Source organism: Papaver somniferum, chromosome 1 (genome assembly GCF_003573695.1).
Source record: "Papaver somniferum cultivar HN1 chromosome 1, ASM357369v1, whole genome shotgun sequence".
Taxonomy (NCBI): domain Eukaryota; kingdom Viridiplantae; phylum Streptophyta; class Magnoliopsida; order Ranunculales; family Papaveraceae; genus Papaver; species Papaver somniferum.
The window spans coordinates 203,322,728-203,343,376 of NC_039358.1; the positions used below are offsets into that span (position 1 = coordinate 203,322,728).

General features: G+C 36.7%; 1 protein-coding gene across 2 annotated transcripts; it reads left to right on the forward strand.

The window, feature by feature from the left end:
* Positions 1–74: 74 nt before the first annotated feature.
* Positions 75–12,606, forward strand: LOC113312646 (disease resistance protein RGA2-like). Of its 2 annotated transcripts, none has more exons than XM_026561384.1 (2): positions 75–78; positions 190–3,991. In XM_026561384.1, exon 2 carries the CDS (start codon positions 200–202, stop codon positions 3,491–3,493), a length of 3,294 nt encoding a protein of 1,097 aa, XP_026417169.1. In that variant the 5' UTR covers positions 75–78; positions 190–199; the 3' UTR covers positions 3,494–3,991. The 2 variants fall into 2 exon arrangements, 1 of the variants encoding a protein (XP_026417169.1); XR_003341693.1 differs by lacking the exon at positions 75–78 and adding an exon at positions 12,574–12,606 and having other exon boundaries at positions 129–3,547.
* The last annotated feature ends 8,043 nt before the right edge of the window (positions 12,607–20,649 follow it).

The window sequence follows — 20,649 nt, forward strand, 5'->3', positions numbered from 1 at the left end:
GAAGACTTGGGAGAACTGCCAGTCAAATGATCCTAGTCCACAAAGAATCTCAGGAAAGTTGAAGACAAGAAATTGCCAGTGAGCTTCCAAACCCCCTTTCACACATTGATTTGAGAGACTGAGACGGTATCTGCAAGCTTAATTTTCTCTGTTCTCTTTGAGTTCTTTGACTTCTTTACTGTCTTTCAGATATTGCAAAATGGTGTTTGAAGTAGATCTTGTTGTTACTGGTGTAGCTGAAATCCTGAAGAAATTAGTGTCTATTGTTGCTCAAGAGATTGCTCTTACTTGGGGTATCGAGGATGAGCTGAAAAAACTTGAAAGAACCTTGGAGATGATTCAGGCTGTAACTGTTGATGCTGAGAAGAAGCAAGCAAATGATGCTGCTGTCAGACTTTGGTTGAGAAGGCTTAAAGATGTTGCTTATGATGCAGATGATGTGTTGGATGTTTTCTCCTATGAAGCCATGCGTAGGCGGGAAATGAATCGTAAGATAGATAAGGTACGCGCGTTTGTTACATTCTCGAATCCACTTGCATTTCGCTTAAAGATGGCTCATAAAATTGAAGATATCAATAGAAAATTAGATGAAATTGCCAGTGATAAGGATAAGTTTCAGTTGCAAGTGACTAGTGGTAGTATTTGTAGTGCTCACAATCAGACTATTAAGCCATGGAACCGAGTAACGTCTTCCTTTGTAGATGAATTAAAAATTGTAGGAAGAGAGAATGAAAAGTTAGATATAGTGAAGATGTTAATGACTATCCATACATCATCATCTGTAAGTTTTAGACATGAAGAAAAAGTTCCGGTCGTATCCATAGTGGGTATGGGGGGGATTGGGAAGACTGCATTAGCACAATTGGTGTTTAAAGATGACACAATTGAGAAAAGTTTTGAATTGAGAATCTGGGTTTGTGTATCTGATAATTTTGACATCTATAGGATCTTAAGAAACATAGTCGAGTCCATTACAAGAACAAAGTATGATGATGTATCCAATATGGAGGTCTTGGTAGGTAATGTTCATGAAAAGTTGAGTGGGAGGAGATATTTATTAGTGCTTGACGATATGTGGAATGAGAATGCAGAGGACTGGGAGAATCTTAGGAGTTTGCTAAATGTGGGAGCTCGAGGGAGCAAACTCTTAGTCACTACACGTAACAACACAGTTGCATCCATTGTTGGGTGTGTAATTCCTGCGTACAATTTAAAACAGTTACCCGAAGATGAATGCTGGTCTATTATCAGGAATAAAGTGTTTTCTCCTGGCGGAGCGTCTGAGACTCCAAATATGACAATCATAGGGAAGGAGATAGCGAGAAAATGTGCTGGTTTACCACTTGCTGCAAATTTTCTTGGAAGTCTTATGCGCTTAAGAAAAGATGAGAGTCATTGGATGTCAATTCGGGACAGTGACATTCTGAATGCAGGGGAAAGTCAAAAAAGAATCATATCAATTCTGAGATTGAGCTATGATAATTTGCCGTCACATCTGAAACAATGCTTCTGCTACTGGTCTTTATTTCCGAAAGGTTTCATGGTTGCTAGAGAAAGTCTGATTCAAATATGGATAGCTGAAGGATTCCTTCATCCATCTTACGGAGGAAATGGAAGATCACTCGAAGATATTGGAAATGATTATTTTGAGAGTTTGGTTTCTAGTTCGTTCTTTCAGGAAATAGAGAAGGATGAGTTTGGTGACATCCAAGGATGCAGGATGCATGATTTTGTACATGATCTTGCACAAAGTGTCGTCGACATTCATGAGTTCACAGGCCTGAATGTGAGTGCCATGGAGAATATTTCTGAAATTCGTCGACTGCAATTAGACTCAGATGAAAGAATATCTCAAACATTTCCAGAAGTCTTAAATAGTGCAAACAAATTGCGCACAATATTTTCTCTGAATGAAGATTTTGTGGGAATCAATGATTTGATTGGTAACAAGAGCTTGCGTGTAATATTGCTGCGCGGTGGAAACCAAATTCCAGCTTTTACTTTTAAGTTTAAGCATTTGAGGTACCTCTCCCTCTCAGATTCTGACATTGGAGGTGTGTCCATCAGCCAACTTTACAATTTGCAGACATTGGTGCTTTTTCGTTGCGTTAACATTCAAAAGACTGTCAAATACATAGGGTGTTTGAAAAATCTAAGGCACTTACATCTCATGTATTCGGATGTAAAAATGCTACCTGATTCTGTCGTTAGCCTCTCTAATTTGCAGACATTGGATCTCTTTGCCTGCAGATTGTTTGAAGCGCTACCCTTAAGAATTGGGTTGTTGAAACATCTAAGCTGCATTGATCTCTCATTTACAGCAATCACAGAATTACCAGATTCAGTCACTTGCATCAGCCATTTGAGAATGTTGAAGTTCGCCAATTGTAAAAATTTAGATGCATTACCTGGAGAATTTGGAGCATTAGCACAATTAAGGTGCCTTGATTTGGGTGGTACGAAGATTAAATTATTGCCTGAATCATGCATTGGCAACCTCTGCAATTTGGAGATAGTGCATCTTGGAGATAAGTGTGAGTTCCCAAATGAAGTTAAGAACTGGCCGAAATTGAGACGTCTGACACACAATGGAGAAGACACATCTGATGCAATAATGCCCAGAGGTATAGAAATGCTAACTTCCCTGGAAGAAATAAAGCCTTATGTGGTGAGGAAAGAAGAGGTCTCTGTCGCGACCAGTAATTCTAGTGGCATTCAAGAATTAGCAAGCCTAAATTCCCTTCAGGTGTTGGTAATAAAAAATCTAAGCAGGGTGAGAGGCGAAAAAGACGCTAAGAGAGCAAAGTTAATGGACAAGCAAAATATTCAATATCTGGAACTACACTGGGAAGACTTATCTGGTTGTGATGTCAACCATGATATGGTGTTGGAAGGTCTGCAACCTCACTCCAACTTGGCAGAATTGAAAATATGGGGATTCCATGGGTTAAAGCTTCCGAAGTGGATGGATTCATCTTCTAACAGCCTCCCGAATTTGGTGAAGTTAACCTTGCTCGAGTGCGTTAGTTGTGAGCAGCTTCCAGCACTGGGTGGACTCCCATTTCTTAGAGTCCTTCAGATTGGTGTAATGAAGTCGGTGAAGTATTTGGGTCAAGAGTTTTATTACCAAGGGAATGCACAAGAAGAAAGCAGCATTTCTGGATTTGCAACACCACCAACATTTTTCCCTTCATTAACTCAGTTGTTCATTGCAGGGATGAAACTTTTAAAAGAATGGGTTGCTCCTCCACCACCTTGCAGTTCTTTCCCTTTCCTTGAGGTTCTTGAGATTGTTGACTGCCCTGTCTTAACATTGCTACCGGATTTACGGTTACAGACTTCTCTCCGCAAATTAACCATATGGAAGTGCGAGAAATTGAAGGAGTCTATACCGTATGATCTCAAGAAATCCCTCACATTTCTTGAAAAACTGGAAATTGATTTTATTCAAAAAGACGAGCAGCGAGGAGTCCAGCACCACCCAAATCAGTAACCGGCAGGTCATCACTGAATTACCACATCAGCTCTTGGTTATGGAATGCAGCTGGTGAGTTACTTTTTTCTTTCATATCTATGTTATTGTTGTAGGAGTTAAATATCGCACATATTAATAATCACGCGAAGTGAAGAATACAACATACGCGAGGAATATCGCACATAGTAAATTGAGATGTCACATCAGATGACATCAGCAAAGTCACGAGTAAAGTGTGAGGAGTTATGCGAAGATGTAAGATATGTGAAGATGAGCGATTGTATATGAGCGAATATGTCGCACAAAGATCCCGAAAATAAAGGGATTCTTAGCTGTCATCCACTATGTAAAACCCTATATAAAGGAGAGAGTAGTTGTCTTGTAAAGGATTCTAGGACAAGTTTCGTAAGAGAGGTTGAAAGAGAGAGAAAGTGAGTTTAGTTTACAAAAAGTGTTATTGTAGATTTCCATCTATCTTGTAAACAATCTGAATATATTCAATTAATAAGATCATTATCCGAGATGATTACATAGGAAAATAACTAGATTAAGTGGAGTGTAGTTGTAAGATTTCTTACAACTACATTTTTGGCGCTAGAAAACAGCTCTGGATGATAAATCCTGATATTATATCATAAATTGAAAAAGAAAATAGTGAGATCAAAACATTTAGCAAATGGTAAGGATTGAATCTGTTGTGGAACAAGGAATGGCGACTAGAAGGAGTAACAGACTCGCTGAACGAAGAAGAATTACAAATCTTGAGCAAGAAGAAGAAGAAAGAATGGACGAAAATCAAAGAGAAGAAAATCCAATTCGATTTCAACGAGGACAAGAACAGAATATTGATTATGATAGAGTGAGTGTCCACACTGCGATGACAAATTCTACAGAAGAAGAACAGAGAAATGGGAACGAAGAACCAATTACAGCGAGTGAAGGAAATATGACGATTGCAGAGCTTAGGCAAAAATTAATAATCGAAAGAAAGAGGGAAGAAGAGGAGCGTGCGAATTTGATCCGTCAAAATGATGATTTACGAGAAGAGAATCTTAGATTGCAAGAACAAAGGTCAAGAAGCGTTACACGATCAAGATCAAGATCCAGTAGGAATTCTTCCAGACAGAGCCAATCTAATCGAAGAAACGAGAGACGAGAGCAACATATGGAGGTCATTGAAGAAAACTCACAAGAAGATGAAAATTTGGAAGATCACAGGGAAAGAAGACGTATAATTGAGTTAGCAACTAATCGTTATGAGCATCACGCGAACTTCTTCGTAGAGCAAATACTAATCCTGAAAGAGAAGAAGAATGTCCAAGTCAAGGAAAAATGATATTACATGGTAGGGAAACGCACAGAGAAGAATATGAGCGCGAACGAGAAGCTGCGCGTGCAAGAGATAGACAACGAAGAAGGGAAGAGTTAGAAGAAAGAGAATTACAAAGTGGATTGCGTCACATTGATAGTAGAAGAAGGGGGCACGAACATCATCGCGTAGAAGGTACGAATCAAGGTCGAATGACAACACAAGAAAGAGAAATATCAAGACATCGATATGATCGCACAGACAATGAAGAAAGACACGATATAATACAAATTGAAACAAATACTGAAAGGCATAGGCGAAGAAGAGAGGAAGCTGAAAAACAGGAGATACAAGAGACGATACACCAAAATAATTATGAGAACAGATTGAGACAAGCAAGGCTAAAAAGACCTATGCAAGAAGATCTGGATCAATCGTTCAGCAAAGAAATACTCAGGCAGATGTCAGAATTAAGAAAAATGATGACTGCAAAAAGAAATGGTGGGAGAAGAAAACTAGAAGAAGCAGTGGAGGAAGCAGGAAAAACTCCATTTACAAAAGAAATTCAAAGAGCACCGATACCACCTAAGTGCAGTTTACCCGCATTTACAAGCATATTTGACGGAAGTGCATGCGTGATCCAACATGTAAAAACTTACTCTAGATGTTTATTGCAGTGGGAAAATTATGATGCAGTAATGTGCAAGTATTTTGCTGCAAGCTTAGCAGGTGAAGCTCTGAAGTGGTTTGAAGGATTACCTGTAGAGTCCATTGGTTCGTTCCATCATTTACAAAACATCTTTTTGGGGCAGTACATAAGTAATACTCTATCAAGATCGGGGATTGAAACTGCATTTGGACTTCGCAGAAGAACGAATGAAAGCTTACGTCATCTAACGACTCGCTGGAGAACAATGTGAAGTGAAATGGGAAGGCGGGTGGACGAGAGACATCTTATTCTGGCATTCATAAATGTTCTTTTCGCAACAGATCTATTGTACACCCAAATTTTTAGAGTAAAAGATAAAATTACAATGTCAGAATTACGCGAATTTCAAGAAGAATATATAGCCCTCGAAGAAAAGCAGAGAAATATGGAATCTTACCCAGTTGCAATATCATATTCGAAAGGTGGAAATACAAGTTTACTTCCAAGACTCACAAATGCTGTTGCGAGTACCTCGCAGAGAAATCAAGGAAGGAGTAATGCAGAATGGAAAAAAAAATTAGTGGCTATGGGCAGCGCAGATCAAGCAGAGTTTGAAAAAGAGTACAGAGATAAACAAATTCAAAAATATGGAAATAATGATACAGTTCAGCCAGGTAACTCTACAAGACAACAAACAAATTATAACAAGAAAGCTGGAAGAATAGTGTGGGAACAAGTAAATCTACCAATTCTAAATACTACAGTAGATAAAGTATGAGAAGCTGCTCTCCTAATGGATGATATTCCAGAACCATATAATGAAGGCGAAGAGCCACCAACAAGAAGGAGGAGTAAAGAGTTTTTTGTCTATCACAGATTCCATGGTCATACAACAAGCAACTGCAGAAATGTGAGGAAGATTATATTGCGGATGATCGAGCAGGAGAAATTAGACCACTTTCTACTAAATCAAACAAGAAATCTACCACCACCACCATCTCAAGGAAATAAATACGGAAAGGAAATGGATAGGAACACATTTGTTATTGAGGTGGTAGCGAAGGCAAAAAATCTATTCTGTAACTCGATCATACATTCATTCAAAACCATAGAAGATTTTCATGATAATATCTTAAGTCGAGTATATGCAAGAGATGATGAAGGAAGGGAAATTTTCAACCTGGAAAAAATACCATCTTTGAAGGACTGGCAAAAGCAGAAGATTTCGTTCACCGCAGATGAAGTCCCAGAAGGAAAAGCTTCACATGAGTGACCGTTAGTGGTAAGATTGGCAATTAACCCAAAACCATTAGAAGAAGATGAAGAAGAAGAAGAAGAGAAAAAAACATGGGAGATAAATAAAATTCTTATAGACACCGGAAGTTCAGTCGATATTCTATTTTATCACACATACAAAATAATGGGTGGCAGAGACGATGAACTGATCCCATCAACATACAAGATCTATGGTTTTAATGGCTCTGCGAACAAACCAAAAGGGGAGGTGACTATGAGGATTCTTCTGCAAAGATTACCGACAGATATCACATTCTGTGTAGTGGATGTTGAGTCATCATACAATGCTTTAATTGTAAGACCATGGCTGCATAGCATACTAGCTGTCGCATCAACTTTTCATTAGTGTATAAAGTTTCTTTTATCGAAGGGTGTTGGAATTATAAGAGGGGACACAGTTGAAAGTAAAAGTTGTCAAGAAATTGATATTGATAGTTGCGAAGCAAGGGAGTCTAAGCGAAGAAATTGGCAAAAGAATGCAGCGGATAGTAAAAGAGCAGAGAGATTAATGGTCGATGTTTGAGGAAGTATAATGAAATCGAGTAACGGAAGGAAAGTAAACAACACTTGATGGAAAGTTCATGGTGGAAGGAAATTGGTAGAAAAAATCAATAAAGGAAGTAGTGGATAATAAAAGATGCAGATGAATAGCAACAGAAGCAACAAAATGAGTGGAGACAAAACATCATAAGGTGGAACACAAAAGGATGTTTGGACAATGCCTGTTGAATGATTATAAACATGTGCGACATATTCGTATGGTATGTCGCACACGTGCTAATTTCGGAAGAGTCAGAAATAAAGAAGACAAGTGCATATAACGAATGCGTATGATTTTCATTGAATCAGATGATTTGACAACAATATTTATGTAATAAAGTTGATTGAAATGAAAAACTTTAAATTCATATGGTAAAATCATAATAAGAAAATACAAAGAGAAATCTTTTTAATAAGACCTTTATAAAAGGCTACAGAAAATGATATTTATTATCAGAGTGGCTAGGAATCCAAATATGGCGTGCACCCTAGTTCGCTCATATGCAAGAGGCAAAATAGTAAGACCTAACGCACGTCATAATTGGAAATACCTAGAAAGCATGACTCAAGGGAAGGCTACACCGACCCCTAAACTTGAGTTATGGAGATTTGGGGTGAGAATTAAACGATAATGCCCATCCGGGAGAGATACCTTAAATTTTCAGTCTAAGATATTAATCTTAGATTGAGAACCTAAGGTGAGAAAGGATCTCCTAAGGAGTGCAGAAACTCGATCAGGGCGCCGAGGTACACGGTTGAGTCAAGAGTGCCCGGGACGTCTGGAGCGTACCTTGCCACTCTTGACAAGTCCTGACTATGATGCACTCGGTCCGAAGATACCCCTCTTAGGGTGCGATCTTGCTGCCATAAACCCTATAGGTAGTGTATGCGAGATTGCGAAATCAACTGGTTGTTGAAAAGACGGATGGGAAGAGCCATAATCTTAACCAGATAGAGGTAAGCAATCTTGAAGGGGCAACCAGGGGGAAGATAAGGACGGCACCCTCCATTAGGGAGCTGAATTGTGTCAAAAGACGTAAATGTTCCAAGACTTTTACTCATGGGAGTAGTAAGACTTGAGATATTTATGCGTATTAACTTTAAGAGGAAATAATACAAAGAGAAAATGGTAAGATGAGATCAATGGGTCAATACACTATGGTGTAACGACTACCTGCGATTTCATTGCACATAAAAGAGGCAACATAATACCTTTACATAGGAAGGCACAAATAATACCTCACGAATAATATAAAGTTAATTCTCAAAGTTTCCCATATGCTCGCACCAATAGAATCTTTGGATAAAGGATAACAATTATCTTGGTATAATCAAAGATACAACAAATAACAAGAGGCAAGAATGGGGATGCGAAAGAAATGTTATTTGCCACATTTTGATAATCTTACTTGTATATGAAGAAGACACAAATACGAAGCGAAGAAAAGAAGAATCATATTAAAAAAAAATGAAAGCTGAGTTTACAAGAATCTACAAGTATATTATAACAAGAAGAAGCAATCAATTTTCATCTTTATCATTTCGTTCAGACTCAGAATCGCTGACTTCTTCTTCAGAATCATCCTCTTCATCAGTAACTTGGATATCAGGAATTTGAACATTTTCAGGGATAGCTGGGAAATGGTACTTCGACAAAGGAATACCATTCTCGACACAAACTCTCTTAACATCAGCCTCACGAGAACGATTAGCATCGTTGCTGTTGTTTTGGACTAAGTTAAACCAATTCTGCTTCAGTTGCTGATACTTTGAATTACGAGCAGACGGTTCTTCTTCTTTAGCGGCTAAGCAAGTTTCTAGCTCTGAAATTCGCTTTTGTTGTTCCTTCTCTTTCTCTGCGAAGTAAAAATAAAATAAAAAGAGTTAAAGGATATAAAAACAAAAACATGATATATAAAAACGAAGATCAAAGAACAACATATGACCTTCATAATTGGAAATAATGTCTGCGACCAGTGTAGAATGCTCAATATGAAGACTAACATTTACACCTAAATTATTTCTAGCATCGTTCAGAACCCTAGCATCCCAATTGAACTCAGCTTCACTTTCTATAATGAGTTGAGATCGAATTAAGTTTCTTTCCTCAACAAGAATGTCTCTCTCATGACGAGCTGAATCACGCTCTATCTTAATCTGAATAAGGGATTCTTGAAATTGTTCTAATGCTTTCGCACCCCTAAGAGCATTTCAGTAATAAGGTCGTTCTTCTTTGCCTCCAATATTTGAACTGCTTCTTTCTCCTCATAAAAACGTCGTTTAAAATTGTTCGCAGCGAATAATGCATTTTTACGGCGTTCCCTAAGAGTAGTATATTTTAATCTTAATTCTTCTAAGATAAAGTTTTCAAATCCTCGAGTGGGGAAATTATTTAAAGAGTAATTGAGATGTTCTAAAAGAGTTTCAGCATCGGGAAGATTAGCCGCTTCATCTGAAAGTTTATACAGGTCTGCGAAGACAATCAAATAAGAAGTGCGAATGATTGAATGAAGGAAAAAGAGTGAGAAAGTCTGAATTACATACCAATGAATTCCTTGTTTCTTTTTCGAGTTTGAAGGACCAATTGAGAATTAGTTGATTTCTCATTTTTAAGTTGGGTATTCTCGTTCGCAAGGATTACATTCGCATCTAAAAGAGTAGACTTCTCATGTTTCAGTCTGGTAATCTCAGCTTGTAACTTGTGAAGTTTCCTATCATTGTCTAAAGCAATCGCATAAGATATGCGGGCACCCTGCAAAGATAAAAATATCATAAGTGGATGTTGCGAATAAGGAAAAAATAAAAGATAAATGTTGTAGAGTATTACCAAGACAGTCATTGCAAATTGAAAGTCTGGATTTATCGCAGAGGCAACTCCACGAAGAGATCGATCCCCCAAATCAGGAACAGTACAGATCTTTGAGACCAATTGGAAGGCACGTTCTGTTTCATCATCATCAAGAGTGGTAAAGGCATCTCCAGAAAAAAGATCAGACAGCTTTTGGCGATACGAGTCAATCGAAACTTCTTCTTCAGAAGCTAAGGTATTTCTCTCCGAAGATTCAGAGCTTGAAGAAGAATCATATCTCGCATGCTTCCTAGAGACATCATCTTTAAATGAGGTTTTCTAGGGTAAATTCTTTGAAGCAGGTTTCTTAGGGATTGTCTTGCTTTTGCCTATAATTTTGTCGCTTAACGGATTCACCTATGCGAATAATCAAGCTAAGTAACAGAGGGAACAATATTGTTAAAATGAGAAGTGTGTTTCTTACTTATTTATTATGCGAAGTTCATACCTTGAGTGAAGTAGTGACTTTTGAGGCATCCTGCGAAAGAGAAGAAATAAAATATAAGAAAATTACAAAGATTTACAAGTCGGGTTAAGAGGGTCACATACCACTACTTTCTTTTCCTCATTTTCGAGTAATTTAAATTCCCAAGGTTGATAAAGGGAAAATCTTCGGGAAGAGGATTGTCCGAACCATCCGCGGCTCTACCAGAAACAAAGGGCCCATGCAAGATAACAGGACAATTGAGCCAACTGGAATCATTAGATATGCGAGTAGCACGATTATAGTTTGAATTCCAATCTACATCTCGCATTATTTTATCATCTTCGACAATACCATCTGCTCTCCTTACGCGAACAACCCATTTAGTCACATTACTTTTCATGATAGCGATATAATAATTCTTAAAGAAATTATCAAGAGTGTACTCAGCAGGATCTATGACTTTGTCACGATGACCTTCTTTTCGCACTTCCTCGGGATAAGAATTTCCAAGACCAGCTGCGCGACGAGCATACTCTAAGGGTATCCTAATAGCATCACCACTCATTTGAAATATTCCTCGTGCGAATCTTTCATCAGCAAGAATTCTATAGAACAGAGGTATATCAGGGTTATATAAAGGAATTGGCAGAGATTGAAGTTGACCTAATGAAATAATGATTTTTCGGCTACTCCACTCCTCAGATCTAATTAGTTCGAGGTTAAGTTTGGATGCGAAGTCACAAGAAGGAGGAAGAGAGAGTTCATAACCTCTTTGATTAAAGTCGGTTTTCATTCTGTTAAATTCGATCTCCATCTTTTTACCAGCAGGAGCCATTAGAGAATGGGGATGAAGAATATGAATTTGCAGAGAAGGTGAGAGAGAATGAAGAAGATAAAAAGAAGGTAAAAGAGAGATATTATATGAGAAAGAGAATATATATAGGAAAGAGCGACCCGTTTTTCAAAATTTACTCTCATTAATGCGAAGAAACGAACGGATAAAAACTTGCGGTTAAAAAGACGTGTCAAGAAATGAGTGGTTAAGAGGACACGCGTACATAAGAAAGACTTGAAATCCGGATAACTGTCAGCAAAGTAAAATGGAAAAAGATAAGCATGCGCGACCTTAAAAAGAAGAATTTCTCATATCCCTCATTTTGAAGAATCAAGCGACATGAGAAGAGGCAAATGTAGAAGTTAAATATCGCACATATTAATAATCACGCGAAGTGAAGAATACAACATACGCGAGGAATATCGCACATAGTAAACTGAGATGTCACATCAGATGATATCAGCAAAGTCACGAGTAAAGTGTGAGGAGTTATGCGAAGAAGTAAGATATGCGAAGATGAGCGATTGTATATGAGCGAATATGTCACACAAAGATCCCGAAAATAAAGGGATTCTTAGCTGTAATCCACTATGTAAAACCCTATATAAAGGAGAGAGTAGTTGTCTTGTAAAGGATTCTAGGACAAGTTTCGTAAGAGAGGTTGAAAGAGAGAGAAAGTGAGTTTAGTTTACAAAAAAATATTATTGTAGATTTTCATCTATCTTATAAACAATCTGAATATATTCAATCAATAAAATCATTATCCGAGACGATTACATAGGAAAATAACTAGATTAAGTAAGATTTCTTACAACTACAATTGCTAAGTCCTCTGTATTATGTCAGATGTACAAGCGGTGTTTGTAGGAGTGTTAAAGTGTCCTATAAAAATTATGGCTGCTTTTATTTCTGGCTAGACGTGCTCAGCGGTTGGTATTATTTTTGGTTAAGGCTGATTGTGGTTACATTTCCCAACTGGCACAGTTCGTGTTTCTTCAGACGACGGAGATACCTCATGATGCCAAATCTGCATTTTCTAGAGAAGTAACCGAATTAAACAAGATTGATTATGTTTACGTGCATTTAGATTTACACTTTCAAACATATTTGTGTATGCTTGGCATTTTCTTGTCAGGCGGAAGCATGGAACTGGAACTTTTTGGACTGATAAATTCATGAATCTTGTCACTGCAGGCAATTGTGACTGATTGGTCGGAAGGTGTTTGACATTAGAAATGAAGGGTCTGGTATATGGACAGCGGAGCCTGGAAGATATGAGAGTTCTTAACACACAGGTTTGGCTGCTGTAGAGATCTGGCGCCGGTAGATCAATATGGGTTATTCTCGAGCTGTCCTTTAATCGGTAGGAGCTGAGCTTGCTTTTGCAATTTCTGGTGTTTCTTTTGACTAGTGTGCTTCTTCAAAGGGTTGTTGGTTGCTGCGCTGCCACATATTCTGGATGGCTGCCACCAGTTCCACATTGATGCTCGTGGCCGGGGCTACAGTCTTTAATTTTTTCGCAATTCTAACACTTATAATGTGAAAAGAACAAAAAGAAAAGACAGGTCATGAAATAACTCAATCGCTCAGGGACTCGATTATTTTCCCTTACCACGAGCACACATCCTTAAGATTAGCATTTAGTGTTATGTGGTTGTGGGTGCTGCAAAAATATTTATAACAAAGTCTAGAAATGTGACCCAACGACCGGCAATATTTCCCCACCTAATGTAAGAACATAAGTGCCACAATTGGTCCGAAATATATATGTTAGATCTTTCAGAAAAATGTAACGAGTAACTGTCAATAAGCATGTTTGGCAATGAAAACTAGGTGGCTTTGAATTTTCAATGGAATTTGATTAAGATTCAGAAAAGACGTTTGAAAGGGGTCAGGAACTGGCAAGGGAGTATATAATCTTGTATTTTGAATTGTGCCCTTGGCTCTCCGACAGACCATGCATGCACTTTTGTACGAAGTTTTGTACCTCGCGTTTCAAAGAAGGCCAATGATATCTTTCTTCTACGAGTGCGATGCTTTTATCTCTTCCAAAATGATCACCAAGACCACTGCCATGTAATTCACACATAACGACATAAGACGTAAGCGTAATAAACCTTGCAGAATACATAAACGATTACCTTTAAAAAGAAAACCATCTTGTATGAGAAAATCATCAAACTTCATGACTTTGAGAACTGCATTGGTTCCATAATTTACTGAAATCGTCATATTCTAGATAGATATCTTTGATGTAATTAAATGCAAAACTCTCGTTATGAACTGTGGTTAACAGATGATTTCCTATACTTAGAGCATCGGTAACTTGATTCAACTTACCACTTTTGTGCTTCACAAAAAAGGTGTATTTGTTGATTGTAGCTAGCCATCGATCATGCATTCTGTTAACTTTAATAGAAGTATTTAAAAATTTAAATGCATAGTTGTCAGTATCAACAACAGATTCTATATGTATCAAATAAGTATGCCACTGCTTAAGAGCCTGGACAAGAGCAAGTAACTCTAATTCATAGGTAGACCATTTATTTTGTGCATCTGAATTCTTTTCACTGTAATATGCTACTGGATGACCTTCTTGTGATTAAACGACGCCAATGCCAACAATGGTAGCATCGCAATCTATCTCAAAAAGTTTGTCGAAATTTGGTAAAACAAGAATTGGTGTAGTACAAAGCTTTTCTTTCAGAACGTTAAAGCTTATGTCCATTGCTTCTGTCTGATAAGCACGTAAGTGCGACGCTTTTTCACCCATAATTACATTAGCTAGGACTCATTTTATCTCTAATAAACTTGTTTTAAGTATTTTGAAGGAAATAAAGCTCGATGGACTAAAATACGTAAATCTGCGGGTAAAATGAAGGAAATGAGGTGATTTATGATTAAATGGGCTAATCCCGAAAGGAATTACATGGAGAATCATTTTATTAAGTCCAATTATGTAGAAATGGGAGTGTGGTAAGAATGTCACGAGTGTGTAGAAGTGTGGAAACCATGTGAAAGATATTAATTATGATAAAGGATATCTGAAGATATTTTGTTTATTGAAGAAAATATTTCCTTATGATGTGGAGTAATGGAATATATGAAGATTTGAGAAATAATATTATTCTTTATGGTTGAAAATAATAACTAAGATATTGATTGCAGTATTTGACACATGGCGCATTTTGACTGGAGGATTTGTATATTATTCGACACGTGGCATACTTTCATTGGATGATGATGTGGTAGTGGATTTGATAAAGGAAAGTGGTTTCCATTGAAAACTATAAATACTGGTTGAAGCAGATGGAATAGGGGGGCCCATAGTCCAGAGAAAATAGTTTTAGTTTAGTTTATTTCTTTTCTTTTTATTTTATTTTCTTTTGTAATGAAATAATCTCTTCACTAGGGCTGCAGATGAAGCCCTATTATGTGTTAGAGATTTCAACTCATTTTTAATAATACTTCTTCTTGGTCCTATATTCTCGAGCGTTAATGATAATAGTTTTATTCATATGTCCTTGTGCTTGCTTTCTTTGTAATCAGTTTCTAATTAGAGACCAACACCTAAATGGGTAGAATTATTAGTATTTTGAGAGTTTTATTGATTATAAAGTTATATCATCTGAGACATACCCTTGTCCTAAATCGTCTTCTTTTAATGAGAAGAGTATTATAGAGAAATGTTGAATGATTTACGCATAATAGTGGTGGAATGTTTGAACCCTAGGTTTTTCTTTCATTATTTTCTACTTTTATTATCTTCTATTATTCTACTTATCATTTTATTTAGTTAGAAATTGAAAGTAGCAGTTTTAGTCCCAGTGGAACGAACCCGCATCTGTTTAATGTCCAATCGACAGCCGTGCACTTGCGGTACACAATTAAAATCCCATCAAATTTTTGGCGCCGCTGCCGTGGACTGATAATTGTTATTCTTGATTTTCTGTAAATTTTGTATATATTAGGCTAGTTTAGATTTTATTTTATTCCTTTTGTTTGATAGATCTTATTCTTGGTATTTTCTTATTTATTGTTGCAGATTTTATTGGAAGCCAAAAGTGGAAAGTGAGATTTGCTAAAACAAAGGTAAGTAAAAAAAATAATAATAAAAAAAAAATCTTAGATTATATTTTTATTCCCTAGATTTCCTTTTATTATCTAGATTTTATTTTATTTGTAAATAATCAGTTTAAGATTTTCTTGTACGTTTAGTTATATTTTTTTATTATTATTTCCTTTTATTTATTTTTTATTTTTATACATTAAAAAAAATACACGTGCACACACCAATTGCATCTTCTGGCATCGATTTTAGGAAAACTCGTGGTTTAGTACGGTGAACCCTTTGGACGTTGTCATCCGAAACAACACAAGCCTTAGCCTCGTACTATTGACCAGTCTTTGACTGTAGGTATATATTACTAAAGGTAACCCAAGCTTACCTAAATTAGTGAACCCTGCATTTGCATGTGCACAAATTATGTTGAACTGGTATTATGAAGACCAATACAATGAATATCGACATGAATTTCAAATTGGACAATATCCGTACTATGCCCATAGTGTGGATAGTACTTGAGACCACTATCGACCTTCTGAAGGTTGTGGTTCATACCGTGGTGATCCCAATTAATATTCGCACGTCCACCAATCATACGAACGGGCGAAAGAGCAATATTATAATGAAAAAAATGAGAGTTCTCCATCTTTAGAGGATTTAATCAAACAATTTCCGCCAGTTCCTGATGAGTATAAAACTAATTCCTTAGAAGATCCACTCAAACAGTTTCAACAAGTGACTGGTATATCACCTAATGATGATTATTCAAGTCTTTCTTTAGAGGAATCACTTAAGAAGTTCAATGAAACTACACGTGAATCTGCACGTCAATCTCAAATAATCCTGGATAGAATGTGTGAGACTGTTAATAAGTATGTGGAACGCCATGCACCTATGGATAATGCTCATAATGAACTTGAATTCCAAAATAGTGTTTACGATCTTACCCATGATAATACATATAATTATTCACCTAATTTAGAGGAAGAGGTTAGATCTGAATACACTACATGTTTTGATAAGGTTCAACCATCCTCTTATTGTTATGATGATGAGGACAATGTCGATGAAGAATTTGAAATGTGTAGTCATAATGACGAGGAAATTGTTGCACCAATTGATCCTTTTGATTATAATGTTGTTTCTAGTTCAAATCCTAATAATATTGATAATTATTCACCTATTCAAAAGGATGCGTATATGACTAGAGACACCATAGTTTTAGATGTTGTAGTATATTATTGTGATTATGAAGCTGATGATGGTTTAGAGGAACGAGTTTATCCAGAGACTAGTGTTTTAGAGTCTAGCGATTCGGAAACAATAGTCCCTACTGAGGATTATAGAAATGTAGAACCACATGATTAAAACTTAGAAGAAATAAAAGACCATTTTTCTAAGTCTAGTAATTTAGAAATTAAGGAAATTGTGACTAGTTCGTCCAAGGACATTAAGAGCTCTAAGTTTGGGGTGAATATCAGTATCCCCGTGGTTTACCCTTGACTCTTGTAAAGGCCCCTAACGTGGGACTTGACGTATGTGCCTCTACCATATTAAAAGACTATCTTCATGCACATTTTCCTGAACCTAATTATGTCCAAAAAGAAGCTCTTTTGATAGAAACCCATCCTCTGGTTGATGTGGTTAATCCGGTCCATGATACCATAATTGACTTTGTTGTCCCACCAAAATTTTATTTACCAAATGTGGGAGTATCTCAATTTGAAATGTGTAATTATATAGTTTTTGGAACTAAACCTAATCATTTTAGGAAATTAGAATCGTCAACACATTTTCTTAAGAATGACCACCACTTTCATAATGGTCAACTTTGTAAGTCATATCTGATTGACTTTGAGGATCCGCAATTATTCAGGTTATTATTATGTGCATCCAAATTTTTAATTGAGTTTTTCCAGACTCTGCAACCCGATCTTCCGGATTCTGTCTATGAGGAAAGAATATTATTCTTTATGGTTCAAAATAATAACTAAGATATTGATTGCAGTATTTGACACATGGCGCATTCTGATTGGAGGATTTTTATATTATTCGACACGTGGCATACTTTCATTGGATGATGATGTGATACGGGATATGATAAAGGAAAGTGGTTTCCTTTGAAGACTATAAATACTGGTTGAAGCAGATGGAATAGGGGGGGTCCGTGGTCCAGAGAAAATAGTTTTAGTTTATTTCTTTTCTTTTTATTTTCCTTTGTAATGAAATAATCTCTTCACGGGGGCTGCGGATGAAGCCCTATTATGTGTTAGAGATTTCAACTCATTTTTAATAATACTTCTTCTTGGTCCTATATTCTCGAGCGTTAATGATAATAGTTTTATTCATATGTACTTGTGCTTGTTTTCTTTGTAATCATTTTCTAATTTGAGACCAGCACCTAAATGGGTAGATTTTAGTATTTTGAGAGTTTTATTGATTATAAAGTTATATCATCCGAGACGTACCCGTGTCCTAAATCGTCTTTTGTTAATGAGAAAAGTATTGTAGAGAAATGTTGAATGATTTACGCGTAATAGTGGTGGAATGTTGGAACCCTAGGTTTTCTTTCATTATTTTCTACTTTTATTATCTTTTATTACTGTACTTATCATTTTATTTAGTTAGAAATTGAAAGTAGCAGTTTTAGTCCCAGTGGAACGAACCCGCATCTGTATACTGTCCAATCGCCAACCGTGCGCTTGCGATACACAATTAAAATCCCATCACTGTCCATTCGAACTTCTCTTTCTTGAGGCAGTCAGTGGGGTGCCGAAATAGTGCTAAAATGCTTCACAAATCTTCTATAAAAGGAAGCCAAACCATGAAAACTACGAACTTCTCGAATAGAAGTAAGAACTGGCTAATCATTAATTTTTTGAAATTTAGAAGGATCGACATGTATTCCATGAGTAAATATCACATACCCCAGAAATGTTACTGATGAAGCCATGCAGGTACACTTCTTCATATTAACATATAAGTATTTTTCAGCAAGAACTTGAAATACTTGTGACAGATGATCAAGGTGTTCTTGCACACTGCGACTAAAAATCAAAATATCATCAAAACACACAATAATAATTGACTAAAAAAGGGTTGGAGAACCTGATTCATGAGTCGTATAAAGGTACTTGGTGCATTAGACAATCCATATGGCATGAAAATTCATTCATATAATCCTTCACGCGTCTTCAATGCTGTCTTCCGTTCATCTCCTTCCCGAATTCGTATCTTATGATAACCACTACGTAAGTCCAACTTTGTGAAGATAATAGAACCCGAAAGCAAGTCGATCATGTCATCAGTATGAGGTATAAGAAATCTCTAAGGAATTATGGTTCGATTTAATTTTTTGCAATCAATAAACATCCTCCATCCACCATCTTTCTTGCTGACTAAGAAAGCAGGGATAGCACAAGGGCTGTTGCTAGGTCGTATTAAGCCTTTTTGAAGTAAATCATTCACTTGTCCTTGAAAAATCTCATGTTCAGTAGGACTCAACCTGTAGTGTGCTTGATTAGGTAAAGAGGCTCCTGGAATAAAATCAAGACAATGCTGAATATTCCTTAATGGTGGTAATGTAGTTGGCAACTCATCTGGAAATAAACACTATATTAAAATAACAAGGGTTTAACCTTGTCAGATAACTCAATCATAGGTTTAGATTCTTCATGGGAGTTTAAAGAATATTTTTTCCGTAAATAATGAACAATAGTGGCGACAATACTACTGATTTTGATGGACACAAAATTTTTGTTCTCCCATTATGATCGAAAATAAAAGTATTTTCGAAACCATTATGTACTGCTTGAAGATCGTACTTCCAGGATCGACCAGGAAGAAGATGTGTTGCAGTCATATCAATAACATCACATAAAACTGAATCTTCATATCCTTCAAGCGTGAAAGTCACAAAGCATTGATAAGTGATATCTTGAGTACTTAATTTATTAAACCATCCAACAGAGTAGATGAGGATGTACTGGTAGACCGAGCTTTCTAACCACGGGAGAAGCAACATAATTATCGACACTTCCACCATCAATTATCATATTAAAAATCTTACCACCAATATAGCACTTCGATCTAAAGATACCGTGCCTTTGAGAAGAGCATGGTTGTGTAAGAAGTGAAAGAATCATACCAACAAAATCGTCTTCATCATGAGTTGCAGGGGAATCTTCTTCATCAAGTTCATCAAAATCATCATTGAATCAATTAATGAACTGAGTATCTATAATAAAATCATTGAAATTCCGACATACACTAGAAGTGTGTCCAGGTTGTTAATATTTATTGCACCTGTCTCCCTGAAATTTGGCATAAGCATTACCGTTCTTTTGTTGTGGTGGAAACTGTTGTTGATTTATGGTAGGAAAACGATTTCCAGAAGTATTAGCAGCTCGATTTTGTTGAAATTGGGTTTGTTGAACAACTTGAATCTAACCATCAGGGGTTAGCCCAGTTGGCCATGAGCCTGACTCTCAAGTAGGAGGTCAGCGGATCGAGTCTCCGCTCACGAGTTTGGAGATCTCATGAAATACTCCTTTTATGTTAATCTAGTTTAATTTAAATTGTTAATGTATCTTATTTCCTATTAAAAAAAATAACATCTTGAATCTCCATTGGAGTAGGAAAAATAGGTGCCGAATTCAAAGGAGGTGGAGTATAAGGTGTGATAGTGCTCGGTTGACGATATGCATGGCTAACATCATCTTGATATGAAGACCTTGAATAATAAATTGGAGTATCTTCATGATAATAACCTGGAGATGAAGTATTAGTTATGTAATTACCTTGATAACGACCTTGCCTAGGTTGAGATATCTTAGCTGAACGAAGAAGACGACGTTCAGTTTTAATCGCATCTTGGATATCTTCAACCATGGTGAATACTGACTGAACCATCCCCTGTTGAATCTGAGTATTCAAACCTTCTATAAATATTGCTACTAGTTGTTCTTATGACTCATGCAGTTGATTACGAGCAATAACATTATAGAATTCTGCTACATATTCATCGACTAACCGTGCTCACTGTCTACAGTTTTGAAGTTTAACAAACAATTGTTGTTTGTAATCTAGAGGAAGGAATTTAGCTCGCAGTAACTTGCTTATTTGATCCTAAGTGCGAATAAGAGGTTTTGAAGAGTTAACTCTATCCTTACATAGTTTTTCCCACCAAGCAGCAACACCTCCTT

Excerpts from the sequence above, each read along its gene's own strand:
- LOC113312646 (XM_026561384.1), top strand. The coding sequence starts at position 200 with ATGGTGTTTGAAGTAGATCTTGTTGTTACTGGTGTAGCTGAAATCCTG.